At 40.8% G+C, this 14,665-nt stretch overlaps 1 protein-coding gene across 4 annotated transcripts in view; it reads left to right on the top strand.

The window, feature by feature from the left end:
* Nucleotides 1-9,169, top strand: part of LOC143031093 (5'-3' exoribonuclease 1-like) — a 169,705-nt gene extending 160,536 nt beyond the window's left edge. For all 4 annotated transcript variants that reach the window (XM_076194513.1, XM_076194512.1, XM_076194516.1 and 1 more), the window contains 3 exons: nt 907-1,038; nt 3,764-3,911; nt 8,082-9,169. In XM_076194513.1, coding sequence (XP_076050628.1) covers nt 907-1,038; nt 3,764-3,911; nt 8,082-8,092 — 291 coding nt within the window. In that variant the 3' untranslated portion in view covers nt 8,093-9,169. The remainder of the gene's footprint in view (nt 1-906; nt 1,039-3,763; nt 3,912-8,081) is intronic.
* Nucleotides 9,170-14,665: the final 5,496 nt, after the last annotated feature.

Genomic DNA, 14,665 nt, shown 5'->3' with positions numbered 1-14,665 from the left:
AACTCTCCATATGCACCTTTTACCTATTCCTTTATACTTGATTCGCTTAATTTCCTTCCAGAACATCTTTATTACTTTCAGAATTTTCTATCATACTCTTACCCTATTTCACTTCTCCCTCCTTTTTGCCTCCTTTATCTTATGCTTTACTTCTCTTCTTGTTCTTTGTACCTCTCATATGACTCCATCCTATTTTGTAACCAATCTGTGAAAGCTCGCTTCTTCTCTTCTACAACCTTCTTTGCTTTCTCATCGCACCACTCACTACCCTTCCTTCTAATTTCCTCCCGTCCTTCTTGTTCCACACACCATCTTTACATACCCTGTGAATCCCTCTTTGAACCATCCCCATTCCTCCACTACTCCTAGCTCTACTCTATCCTTCACTCCCTCCCACTCCTCTCTGAGCTTCTTCTTGTATTCCTTCTTTTCTTTCTCTTATCGAAGCAGTTTACTCTAAGCACCTCCATACCTTCTGTCTGTTTCCTCTTTCTCCATCTATCCTTCACTTTCAACTTATCTTCCACAAAAAGTTACTTGATATTCCCTCACTCTCTCCTCTTAGAACATGTACATCCAAAATTCTTCCTACTCTCCTCCTGGATACCACTATTTATCACCCTTCCATGTACCACCCTCCCCCATGTGTACTTATGCTTGACTTACTTCCCAAACAATGTATTTGCTATCATAAACTCTCTCGCTAGGCACATCTCCCCTATCATCTCTCCACTTTAACTTTTTCCTGGCACTCCCCACTTCCCAACCACTCCGGTATATAAATAAGTAAATGAAAATATTATCTCTGTCTCTATCCTCTCCTCTCCTTTCTCTCTGCATGCCCTCAGAATGTGACAACCCAGGACTTTCACATGCAGTAATTATGGTATTGCTTGCTTTTTGCAGCCTTCATCAGGAAGTAGCTGGAGACTACAGCCGCAGGAACAACAACAACAACAACAAAAGCAGTATCTTGGCCCAGCTTGGCAAAAGAAACATCAAGGTCCCCTGCCGTCGTTGGGCACCCAATCGTTGACTGTGAGTGAATTTATTCATATTATTGTTAATTATTATTATTCACAAAGCCTGGTATACACCAAGGGCTTTTTCCCCCTTACATGGGAGGTAGCCAAAGTCAAAAAGCATGATCCCACTCCCACCCATTTCATCTCCACCTACTGCACTTCCATTCACCATCTCTCCCTCCGTCTCTCTTTTCATGGTTCCTCTAGGATGATGGGTCATCCCTATATCTTGCCCACTGCCTTGAGTCGAAGCAGTGGAGCTTGACACAGCACATCCACAAGAAGGCCACTTCGTTCAATTGGAGACCCCACTTTCTGTCCCCTCATGCAAAAAAAGAGAAGACGGGGAGAAATCCCTTCGGGCTGTGTCAAATTATTTTTCACACGTACTCCCTTCCCCCCATCCCCCACCCACTCCCCCCTCATGCATCACAGCATCATCCATACATGACCACTCACCTCTATCTTCTCTCTTCTCCCTTCCTTCCTGAACATTCTCAACTGCAACAAAGCTTGGCAAAAGAAACATCAAGGTCCTCTTCCATCATTGGGCACCCAGTCCTCAGCTGTGAGGGAATTTATCATTACACGTATTATTATTAATATTACTGACTCTGTAATAGGGGACAAGAACATCACTGTGTGTCTCTACACATTGTTAAAGTGAGTTGAAGAAGTCTAGGGTCCTCCTCTTTTCGTATTTTTCTCACACATGGACACTCGCAGGCCAAGCGAGGTAAAGTGTCACTACTTGTGGCGGAGGTTGAGGGGACGGTAGTTTGAATCCTGCCGTTAGATTAGACCATGTGCACAGTTCAATGAATTCCATGCTACAAAGTCCTCTGTAAGGGTCACTATCTTAGCCTCCTGATGGGGTGAGTTTGCGACATTAAACCAAATCATCTCATGGATTCAAGGGAAAAGGTCCCCATTTAATTCGTCCAATACTCATTCACTGGCTGAGTGGGTTAGGGCATCATTACCTGCAGCAAAGGTCGAGGGGGTGGCGGTTCAAGTGTCTAAAGAGTTGATGATAGCAAATGCATTGTTTGAGAAGTAAGTCAAGCATAAGTACACATGGGAGAGGATGGTAGATGGAAGGGTGATAAATAGTGGTACCCAGGAGGAGAGTAGGAAAAGTTTTGGATGTACATGTTCTGAGTGGAGAGAGTGGGGTAATATCAAGTAATTTTTTTGTGGAAGATAATACTCATTCACTGTCTGAGTGGGTAAGGGCATCGTTACTTGCAGCAAAGGTCGAGGGGGTGGCGGTTCAAGTCCTACCACTGGTGAAGTTGAACCAAGGGCATGGTTTATTTAATTCCATGCTACAAAGTCCTCTGTAAGGGGGCACCGTCCTAGCCTTCTGATAGGGGGAGTTTGTATGTTAAACCATATCATCATCACTTATGTAAGGGATATGTGTAGTGTCATGTCCATAAACCCTGTAATAGAGTCTTGATATAAGTTTACCTCCAGTAATTCTGAGTGTCACTTCTATAAACTAGATAACAGCTTTCTCTCCCTCTCTCCCTCTCTCTGTGCATAAGGTCGGAATCAGTTCTTTGCAAAAGCCCTCAACCCTAATCCATCTCTCACAAACACAACCCTCTATACACATATGCTGCTTACACCAGCAGCATATGACTCTGCACCTACAATAGCCTTTAACCCGCACCACATAACATGTAAGTTCAAAAACACTTTCACATCCAGATCACAAAAGAGGCATTTCAAGATTGACCACTAAACATGGAAACCTTTTGGACAATAGTTCAGTAGAAAAGACCTACCCACAAGAAGCCAGAGCCATACTAGCATAACTGCATTTAGCACATTGTCCAACACTAAGACGAGGTCATCACAGAATACCTACTATAATCAAACAGGACTGCTCATACAAACAGTCTAGGGGACAACAACAACTACAACTGTAATCAGACTGTCCCAGATGTAACTATCCCAGAGAAGACACTGAACACGACATCTTACACCGTCCCACTATAGCCATATACGGACAACATACTATATCTTCTTTGGGTGACTTAGGGGCCAATCCAGTGGCTGTTCCTGGTTACAAAAAATGAATAAATGAATTGATAAATATATATATAAAACACTTACCCATGCATACATACTACCATTGCACCATCATAGCAGGGATGGGTTGAGCATAAGATTCATGTATATGTATGTAACTCAAGCATACAAATATAAGAAACTGTGCTCAACTTATATCTCTCTTGATGGCGCAGTGGTTCGAGTCACTGTTCACTTGGTATGTCGGAGCTGAAGTTCGAGTCCTTGGCTTCACTACGTTTCAGTTTCCGCATATGTCTCCGTCAAGCTCTTTGTTAATCTCGATCGTGGTGACATGGAATTAAAGTGAAAAGTTAATGTGATTGAAAAAGAATAATATCTGCAGTGGGGACCATTCAGTTTGTGTGTGTGTGTGTGTATATTTATATATATATATATATATATATATATATATATATATATATATATATATATATATATATATATATATATACTGTATATATATATTTGGGGGTCATGCTTTATTACAAGTGATACCATAATCTATGTGTGAATAGAATTTCCTCTTTAGTTGTGGTGTGTAGAAATCTTCCAGAGACACCCATGTAATATAAATAGGGAAAGGGCCTTTCATATGTCTCTATGTGTCATAGACTTGTTGAATTGTTCTGTTATATAAAGTATTGTGTCCTTTGCAGGCAACAGAAAATTTGACCTTGGATGCAGATGGACGCAAGCCTCCTGATGCAGCTTTGCTACCTAGTCCAATCAGAGCTAAAGGTTGCACAGATGCTTGGCCAGCAGACACCTGGGAAGAAAGGAAACAGGAAAGATCAAGGATTTCAGGTGGGTGATGTGGAAGGAATGTTGAGAAAGTACTTTGGGAATGTGGAGCCTTGTGAGATGGGGTGAAGTATACAACATCTTAGAGAAGAAGTGAACATGAGGGGGCGACCTAGGATGAGATGGATGGGTGGGGTAAAAGGGGCATTGAGAAAGAGGGGAATGTCTGTTGAGGAAGGACGGGAGAGGACAGAAGATGGGGGTGAAAGGAGAAGGGTTGTGTATGGATGATGGTGTGATACATGAGGGGGTGTGGGTGGGGGATGGGGTGAGGGAGTATGTATGAGAAATAAATTGACACAGCCTGAAGGGATTTCTCCCCATCTTCTTTTCTGCATGAAGGGACAGAGAAGAGGGGTCGCCAATTTAATGAAGCCACTTTGCTATGGATGTGCTGTGTCTTGCAACACTGCTTCTGACCCAGGGCAGTGGGCAAGATGCAGGGATGACCCGTCATCCAGGAGGTGCCAAGATAAGAGGGTGGATGGGAGTGGAGTATGTTGGGGATGGAATGGGTGGGAGTGGATTTTATGACTTTGTTTTTTGGCTACATCCCTTGTAAGGGGGAAGGAGCCTTTGGTGTATGTATGTAAGGGAAAGAATTGCATTTCATTGATAAAAACCTGTGCCCCTCTCTTGTATTGAAGACCTGGAATCACGAGATTGGGGTATTGAGAAAATGATAGTCTGATCAATTTGGGTTTTAATCCTTTGCATGTAAACAGAATCGGTTCAGGTTGAGGCTGTAACGTAATTACTTGTATTTCATTTGGACAATCTGGTGCCAATCACATCTGCATCTGAGGTGCCGTGTTTGGTACACAGTACGTACTACTGCTACTGGTCCACCATTTCCCAGCATGGTCTTCAGGCCAAGGATGCCTCTCACCCAATTCATCTGCACATAGGTAAACCGCGCACTGACACAGGACCCAAGGCCTTCCAGCTGCACATCTACTTAGATGTAGCATTAGCTCTTACTCATGGTATTCTCTTGGCACGACGCAAGAGTGGCCAGGTGCTCAGCCTTGGGGATGCTCAGGGACGCATTTCACCCAAGTACTTTGCAAAAGTGGTGGACCTCGCCAACAATCAGGTCATTTACTTGTCCCAGTATGCGGCCACCAAAGACTGCTTTGGCCCTGAAGGGGTCAAGATTAAAGGTCAGTAAGGATTGCATGGTTTGGTCCATAGGAAGGGGATGACCACAGCTGGCGCTCCTCAGGGTATGCACGTTTTCCACAACATTTGGCAACAGATGCAGCGTTTGGATCACAACCAGCAGCCGCGGTCACATCCAGAGTCACAGCTACAGCAACACCTACAGCTACAGCAGCAGCAGCAGCCAAAGCATCCGTCACAGACACGGCATCAACCAGAGATAGCCACAGATGCATCTCCGCTTCTGTCGGCTATACTTAACATTTCTTCAGATGACTTGACTTCCAGCTCCTCCCACAGCAGTCAGCCCACTGGTTCCTCCCATCGGAAGGAGGTGTCTGTGCAAGAACTCTTCATGAGTCAAATGGGGACCCTGGCTGGTAATGGTAACAACAGTTCCATGGGACCGGGAAGAGGTGGCGGTAGTCATTCAAAACCAGGTGCACAATCCCACCAACCATCATCTGTCTTCAATCCAGTATTTCCTGTATACGGCCACCACCAGTACCCAAATACAAATCAGCAGCAGTATCACAACTCCAACATGAATCAACAGCACCACAACCACAGGCATAGCCATCACCAGGAAAGCTTCAAGCCAAAGACACAGGGGAACCAGCAGGGATTCAGGAAGGTGAAGGAGTCGCAGCCAATGCTCGACGGGGCAGTGGCCCAGGCCATAATCTATCCGCACCTCCAGAACAGGCAGGCTCAACCACGCCTGCAGGAGAGTAGTCAGAACAACTCGCACCCTTTCACCACAGCCAACCAGCAGGGGAACAGAGCCAGTACCAAATCAGGCACACCCAAAGTGGCTCGACAAAGAAACCGAAAAAAGTATTGCTAAAAAGAGACAAGCTTATAAGAAATATAAGTGCTTGGGTGCATCTTATGACTGAAAATTATGTATCAATACAGAGAGATTTAAAAAAGACAATAAGAAAAAGAAAACGACAATACGAAATGAACATCGCTGATAAATCCAAAGAGAATCCCAAAGAATTCTACAGTTACATTAGAGATAAAAAGGTTGTTAGGAATCACATTGGTCCACTATTATCTGCTGACGGTCAACTTGAATATTCAAATGAAGGAATGTGTAATATCTTAAACAATTATTTTAGCTCATAAACGAAACACCTCAAAGTGAATTCCAAACTGAAACCTGTGAAAAGTCTAGGGTGAACTTACTACGGTAAATATAACAAAAGAAAAAATTAAAAGGTGTATAGATAAACTCAAAGTTAATAAAACACCAGGACCTGACGGTTGGCATCCAAGAAAATTAAAGGAAATGGAAAATGAGATTGTTGTTCCATTAGAATATATTTTCAAGAAATCCATCATATCCGGAGATGTCCCAAGAGAATGGAAGCTAGCTAACGTTACTCCCATATTCAAAAAAGGTGACAAAAAGAAACCAAATATCTATAGGCGTATAAGTTTGACTTCAGTCATAGGAAAAATAATGGAAACTATCATCAGAGATGCTATCGAACATCATATAGAAAGTAACTGTTTGATAAATGATAGCCAGCATGATTTCAGACAGATACGTTCTTGCGTGACTAACTTACTCGAATTCTACAACACAGTTATCTCGAATTATGACAAAAGAAACAATATAGATTTAATATATCTAGACTTTGCAAAAGCTTTTGATACCGTCCCACACGAAAGACTACTTACTAAATTAGCTTTACACGGAATAAGTGGTAGCCTATTAGGTTGGACTAGTAATTGGTTGAATGGTTGAAAACAGAGAGTGGTTTTAAGTGGAAAAACTTCTAGATGGAAAAATGTTACAAGTGGAGTTCCTCAGGGTTCCGTTCTTGGACCACTTCTATTCACAGTATATATAAATGATATAGACCATGGACTAAAATCTACTGTTTCCAAATTTGCTGATGATACAAAACTGTGCGGAGTGGCAAATGATCACTCAAACCAATTAGATATTCAAGAAGCTTTAGATGAATTACAGCAATGGTCTGAAAAGTGGCTAATGAAATTTAACACAAGTAGATGCAAGGTAATGCACATAGGTAAAAATAACAGTAAGTACGATTATAAGTTATTTGGAAATTCGTTAACAAAAGTGGATAGTGAAAAAGATCTTGGCGTAATTATCAGTAACGACCTCAAATCATCCAAGCAGTGTATTTCAGCCTGTGAGAAAGCAAGTAAGATTCTAGGACTGATTGCATGATCTTTTGATTTCGAAAGTCCATCATTCAACAAGCTATATAAATCGTTAGTTCGTCCACATTTGTAATATTCTGTTTCTGTATGGTCACCGAATCTCATTAAAGACATCGACAGACTGGAAAAAGTACAATGGCGAGCCACAAAACTGATTCCAAATATAAAAAATAAATCATACGAAAATCAACTAAAACATATGAATCTGTTTTCCCTAAAAAAGCGTAGACTCAGAGGTGACTTGATACAGGTCTTTAAAATTCTAAAGGGAATTGACATCAAAAGTGACAAAATTTTCACACTGAATGAGAATCAGACAAGAAACAATGGTCTCAAACTGTCCGGAAATAGATTCAATTTGGAAATAGGTAGAAACAACTTTGCCAACCGTGTAGTTAATGAATGGAATAAACTCCTGCACAGGTAGTGCAATGTAGTTCAGTTCGAAGCTTTAAGAATCATTTAGATAAACACCTAAGCAAAATGTTGAAATGATTATAATTTATCTTATTTGTTTTTGTTTTGTTATCATTTGTCTGTTTGATTTTCATTTATTATTAGTTATATATCAATTTATTATTTACTATTTACCTGTTTGTTTATTATCTAACTATACCTATGCATTTATTTATGTATTCTATTTGTTATTTACATTATTATAGTTTTTATTTATTATTTTATTATCATTATGATTTTTTTTCGCATCCGACCTAGATATGGACCAAAAGGTCTCCTGTCGGTGTGCTCCATCTTTGTAATCCTTTGTACCTCTTTTGCCATGAGGCCCAACCCTTGTTTGTACCCACTCAGGTGATTCGTAACCAGACGCCAAGAAAAGCCAAGGATAGGGAGGAATCTAACTGTTTAGACGAGGCATCAACTTCGGCGGTCACACGAGTGCTCCAGTGTGGTCAAGGTTTGGGTGCCCATAGTGAAGGTATGGACAATGAGGGGAGAAAGCCAGATGGGGCGGGTAATGCACACCAACATCAGAACAAGCCGAGGAAACAAGGCCGCAACCGATTAGCAGTAAAGTTTGCATATGACAAGTAACACAATTAAGTCTATTTTTATAGTAGAACATTATACTATAAATTTTTCTAATCTCAATGCGATTATGAAAAAAGATAAATGTTTGTAAACTTGATAAAAAAAATATATATTTGTATTTGCTTGTATTTGCCAATGTTGCAGTATGACAGATTATTAGAACTTTATATTTATTTTTCTTTAATTGAGAAATGTTGAACAGAATTGGCAAGTGTGAATACTAGCTTGTTTGAAACATATCTATGTCATTGTTATGTTACTGGTTGACCCATCTCGTGGCAGATTTTGGTCTACATTAAGCCTTGGGGTACAATTTTGTTGAGGTCATGTTCAAAATGACTATAACACTGGAAATTTGATAAGTCAAGTTCATTTGGCCTCGTATATTTTCTAGTACAGAAATGACTCCACATTTTAATGAGATTCTGGTGTATAATTCGACTTCTTGATTTAACTAATAGCAAATTAAATACTTTTTAATAGATTTCAGTTGATACATTGCATAGCAGCAGTGCTTTTTAACATTTTTTATATCTTGCAATTTGATACGAGTGGCTCCTTTCACCAGCAGCAGCAGAGATTCTGGCACAAATAAAACCCACACTTAATTGGAACGGACTTTTATAATTTTTTAGGATCTTAGGATAAAGTCCTGCTGCCCACAGCATAACAGGGACAATATTGATTGCTAAATCACAAAGCATTTGAAAATATGTTAATGACTGTATTTTCTGCAGTACTGAAGGAAAAGGAAAATATAGTGCTACTTCCTTTTAACATATTTTTCTATTGGCCAGTGCACTGAAAATACATTTATGATCCATATTGCAATAAACTAGTATATGTGTTGGCGTTTTTTATTGAAATGGAATGAATTGGAATTGTTCTATATGTTTCCCAGTTCTCTACCTATGAGTGAAATATGGCATGGTTTCAAGAATCACCATTCTCACACTTACCAAATACATGCCTACCGTATAGACAGGGAGGGAGGGAGGTAGGTGAATGGACGTGGAGATGTGAGGATGGAATGGGTGGGAATAGATGTTATGCCTTTGCTTTTGGCTACTTCCCTTCTAAGGGCAAAAAAGCCATTGGTGTGTGTATGTATGTACCAAATGCAATTTTCTTTTCAAAGCCACAAAAATGACCATGTTGCCCTAAGGCAGGGGCATATTCAGAAATATAATTCAAGGGAACTTGGGAGAGGTGACAGTAACTGAACATGAATTCAAATACAGTATCTGTCTCACACTTGAATTAATCTTAAAAACTGTATGTACGCAAGAACTTCTACTCAGATTTGAATATTCTTTAAGCTCTCCAAATGTGTGACATGAGAATTACATCATGGATCAAACAAGCAGAGCTGGGCACGTTCCCTGGTGCTTTCCGCTTTAGTTTGGCCATGGTTAGCACTCCCATACCATTAACCCATTCAACTCCGATGACAAGACATCTTGTCATCGGAGTTGAATGGGTTAAAGCTTAAGAAACAGGTTCATACATAGATATACCAAGGCTTTTTCCACCTTACAAGGGAGGTAGCCAAAAAGGAAAAGGCATAAAATCATTCCCACCCATTCCATCCCTGAATACACTCCACACCCCTCCACCCTCCCTCTTATCTTAGCACCTCATACTGAAATAAAAGTCCAGTGGGCCACATGCTATACCAAAGAAAAATGTTCGTAGACCACATCCAAAAGGTAGGCCATATACTACACCAGCACCTATATTGCTTTAATAGTTTGGGAGTGCTAACCGTGGCCAAATTAAAGCAGAACTGGCCCAGCTCTGTAAATAAAGTATTCAAAAGATTCTGAATCTATTTTTGAACATGCACAGAACACTGATTGAAGGTTTTACTTGATATTTGATCATATGTGTAACTCAATGTACTTATAGTAAAGGGATTATAGATGCAGTGCAGTGGTCTTCTGGTGGATATCAGGGAAAGGGGTATTTCCCCACTACCATTATCAAACCTTGGAAATGCCCTCATGTCCAAGGGAACTATGCCTTCCTCCAGAGCTTCTTCCACAAAAGAAAGCTAACGTGCTGCCTCACAACTTCCTTACAGTGTGTGTCCCCATAGGGTCATCTCCCTCTGGGGAAGTCAATGATAAGTGTAATGTAGGGGAAGGAGATTGTGGTTTCTGGGTGCCCTTAGTCACAACCAGCATGGTAGGCACTGCTAACCTAGTGGTCGCCCTGTTTGGGAGCCTGAAAAGGAGTACGGCTTGGCAGTAACCACCACCAAGACCTAATAATCCTCCTGAGGTCTGCATTCCTTGCCCTGCATCAGGAGTCTGGAAAAGGTCAAAGATAATTCTTCTCAATTTTACCTGGCTGAGGATCCATCCTGAGCAAGGTTACCCAAACTACAGCATAAATGATGATATAACTGTGACAAAAGCAAGGAGAGAGTAGCAGCTATATCAAATGCAACAAAGCACTTCTGTTGCACCACCGCCCTGCTTTGTGGCAATTCCCCATCAACAGTGATAAAACCTCCTGGATTCAAAACCGGTCTACTGTGATGATACAATAGCAATTAACCCCACCCCCCTCATAATGAGGGAACTGATTGCTGCTGTCAATAACAAAATTATCATTGAGCCACAACCATTTACCACTACCATAGTCACATGCCCAAACTTATCTTAATCTACCAGTTCCCGTTTTGATCCAAAGGTAAAGTGGACCCTTGCATAGATCCCCTGTAATACTTTGTACTAAATACAGATAGTGGATAAGATTTTGTTGCACAATGACCCTTTAAAGAGAGACTTTCACTTAATACAGAAAATCTTGCCAAATGTGGCTCCAGACTAAGAGGTCCCTAATGGTAGAACTAGAACCAAGAATCCAATATGACAGAATCCAGTCCCTCATGACCTGTGCTTGAACCCTAGCCCAAAAGGAACCACACGCAACATTCGACTGCAGTGTGTGAAAAGTGAACATCCCATGACTGTGTGATTACTTACAGATGGAACTCTTCAATGAGTTCTCGTCCAAGGAGTAATATGGTTCTACTATACAAGAAAAACAAATGCAACCACCACACGTAGGAAAGAGAACGCATATTACAATGCCCCACATTAACATTTCATGGATAGCAATACAATTTAAGTATACCTATGCATTTATTTATTTTATTTATTATTATTTATATCATAATCTTTAATAATTTTATTTATTTATTTATTTTTATCATTATTGTATATATATATATTTTTTGCATCCTACCTAGCTATGGACCAAAAGGTCTCCTGTTGGCATGCTCAGCCTTTGTAATCCTTTATATATCTTCTCTGAGTGACTTATGATGCGACTGAAGGACCAGTTGCCTGAGGGCTACAGGTCTTTTACAAGAGAGACCTGGGCAATGTATTGATTAAGTGAACAAGAAATGGGTACAGACTCAAACTGCCCCAGACGTAACTACTACACTGAAGAAACCAAACTTCTCATACTACTATGCCCCACACATAGAGAACACAATATCTCTTCTCTCAAGTGACTTATGGTCCCAATTGGAGACTTGCTGGATTTTTGGAAGCTGCAGGTCTTAATGCAAGAGACCTTAGGCAATGGATTGATTGACACTACCATAACCCCTTAAGAAAAACAGATAGCTTCCCTCTCCTTAATAACACTGACCAACCTACAGCCTTTCACCTTTAAATATTTCCCCACTACTCCAATGATCTCACAGGGTCTTGCCTCCTTGACTTCAAATGGTCTGTAATATGAGAACAACATCATAGCGACGTTTTCCACTCCTCTCGCCCCTTATTCATACCTGCAAAAGTCTCAGAAGCCTGAGCAGTTTGAGTTCATACCAGGTAAGTCAAGAACTGATGGGATTCTCACATTTCGTGTTCTTGTGGAGTGCTGACATAAGTTTCCACATGGGTTTCTTGTCGCACCCTGTCTTGATTTCAAGAAGGTCTTTGACTCTGGGGTGCTCTAGGATCTTCTGCAGATCTGTGGGATTCCTGCAAGGAGTAATTATCGACTTGATATCTGGCTTATCCTTTTGGGACACAGAGTACTGTGAAGTATGGAAGAGGCGTGTCCAGCCTCCTCTTCACTGTTAATTCAGGAATGAGGCAAGGGTGTGTCCTCACCCTGTATGTCCGGACTGGGTATTAGACAGAGTTGTTGACCAATGTCACTGAGGAGCATCTATTGACAATTGGAATAACCTTGTAGGAAACCAGCATAATTCATAAACGTCAACATGGGCATGTGGCACGTTTCTCTGATCTTGATCCTACTCACAGGGTTGTTACAAAGAATTACAAAGAGGGCGCGCGGGTCGGTGACCCCAGAAGGGGGAAAGCCCGCGCGTCGGTATGGGTGGCAGTACATGGCAAGGGTCACGGGTGTGTGGATGTGTGTGTGTGCGCGCGTGGATGAAGGCGGGAAGCCCACAAAAGGGGACCGTGTTAGAAGTTGGACGGTAGGGAAATTAGCATAGGGACCGTGCTCTGTGTGTATGTATCCCAGAAGCAACCACGTACAGGAACGGGAGTTCGACGGGAAAACAAGTAAGTAAATCACCTTTCCCAACTACAGAAATCTATTAAGATCTCGTTCAAATTGACCATGAATCGTCTTTCGAATTGTCTTAGGTTTACCGCCGTATATTGTGGTAACTGCATAGAAGCCTTTTCACTCGTTTGCTCGATCGTATTTCGGCTACGTTACGCGGATAAATACGAGAAGCCCAGCCCTGAAGTGTCCGTAGTTTTCACCATTTATCGATTAAACCAACCAACATATGAAAAGAAGCGTGTTTGAGGAAACATTAACAGATTCCCTTCAACACACCTCGGATGCCCCCCTCCCCCTCCCCCACCGGACAGCGGATTCCTGATTGTAGAATTTTCATAATTCTAATTTTTTTCAGGATTTCCGGATTTTTTTTAAACGACAGCCATAGAACTGCATATATGTTGATGTGACCTTCCCAATTTTTTTGTATTTTTTTTTTTTTGTATTCATTTTGTCTTTCTTATTTTTCTTTGTACTCTGAAGCTGATTTGGTAGACGAAAACGTTTAGTATTCCGATATTTTTATTTCCTTGTGGTTTCTGAATAATATATATGTATATATATATATATATATATATATATATATATATATATTGTCACAAAATCCCTGGACAGTGGAAGGAGGAGGTGGTGGTTGTGGGGACGTGGGAAATACTCATACCTTGGGGAATTGGCGAAGGGGGGTGGATAGCTGTAGTGGGAAGCCGAAGCCCAGGAGATTTGAGTCCTCGCTTCGCTCGCGAGCGAAGCGAGGAGGACTGACGTCATATTTTTCTGGTGTTTGATCAAACATTTTGGTGTTTTATGATTTTTTGTTTTATTTGACCAAATGACAAGGAATCTTGTCATCGGAGTTTAATGGGTTAATTTCAAATCAATAGTTCCGTAGGGAGCGCCGTGCAAAGTTTATGTGGAAGTTGAATCATTTCTAGTCCCTTGAGTGGAAGATATGATCCTAACTAGTCTAGTCTAAAACAAGCCTAAACAATGAATGGCAAGGGCGGGGGGACCGTTAGAACCAATTTGCACGATAACTCTTGGATGAAATACACAAATTCTATTCATAAAGTAACAAACTACAACTGCATGGAGGAACATTAAAACTGCGAGGTTGTGGAATTCCACACTTATTATTAAACATTCGTGTCTTTGCTCGCAGGAATATGTAGACACCTGGAACGAAAGGGTGTGGGAGGGTTTTCCTGAGCAGTTAGGAGTCTCTCTCAAATTCGTTAAGGCACTGTAACTGACTGCCAAATTGGCGCAAAAGTTAATGAAGATAAGAAGGAAAAATATCAAGAAGTAGTTGCTAGAGGCCTTAAGGGTTCCAGTAATTCCATAGAGTAGAGGGAATTGATGGCCGAAAAGGGCTGAAAGGAAAAAAAAAAAAAATGGAGCCTGCGTCGTATGTGCATATATATATATATATATATATATATCATAACTTCGGGTTGTGACACAGCCTATTTCTTCTCATTTTCTTGCGACTGCTTTCAAACCACGGTTACCAAATACTTTCGCTCAAGGGCCTTTGAGCGAAAGTATTTGATAACCGTGGTTTGAAAGCAGTCGCAAGAAAATGAGAAGAAATAGGCTGTGTGTCACAACCCGAAGTTATGACATATATATTATATATATATGTATATATATATATATATATATATATATATATATATATATATATATATATATATGCACACACGTTTTTCGCTAGACACCTATAACGGGATATTTACTCATTATTAAGAGTTGTCTGGCAACTGACGATATTCAAC

This window comes from Oratosquilla oratoria, chromosome 12 (genome assembly GCF_046742065.1).
Source record: "Oratosquilla oratoria isolate Oo_2021 chromosome 12, ASM4674206v1, whole genome shotgun sequence".
Classification (NCBI taxonomy): Eukaryota; Metazoa; Arthropoda; class Malacostraca; order Stomatopoda; family Squillidae; genus Oratosquilla; species Oratosquilla oratoria.
Note: the sequence above shows the minus strand (reverse complement) of the source record. Positions and strands in the feature narration are given on the sequence as shown.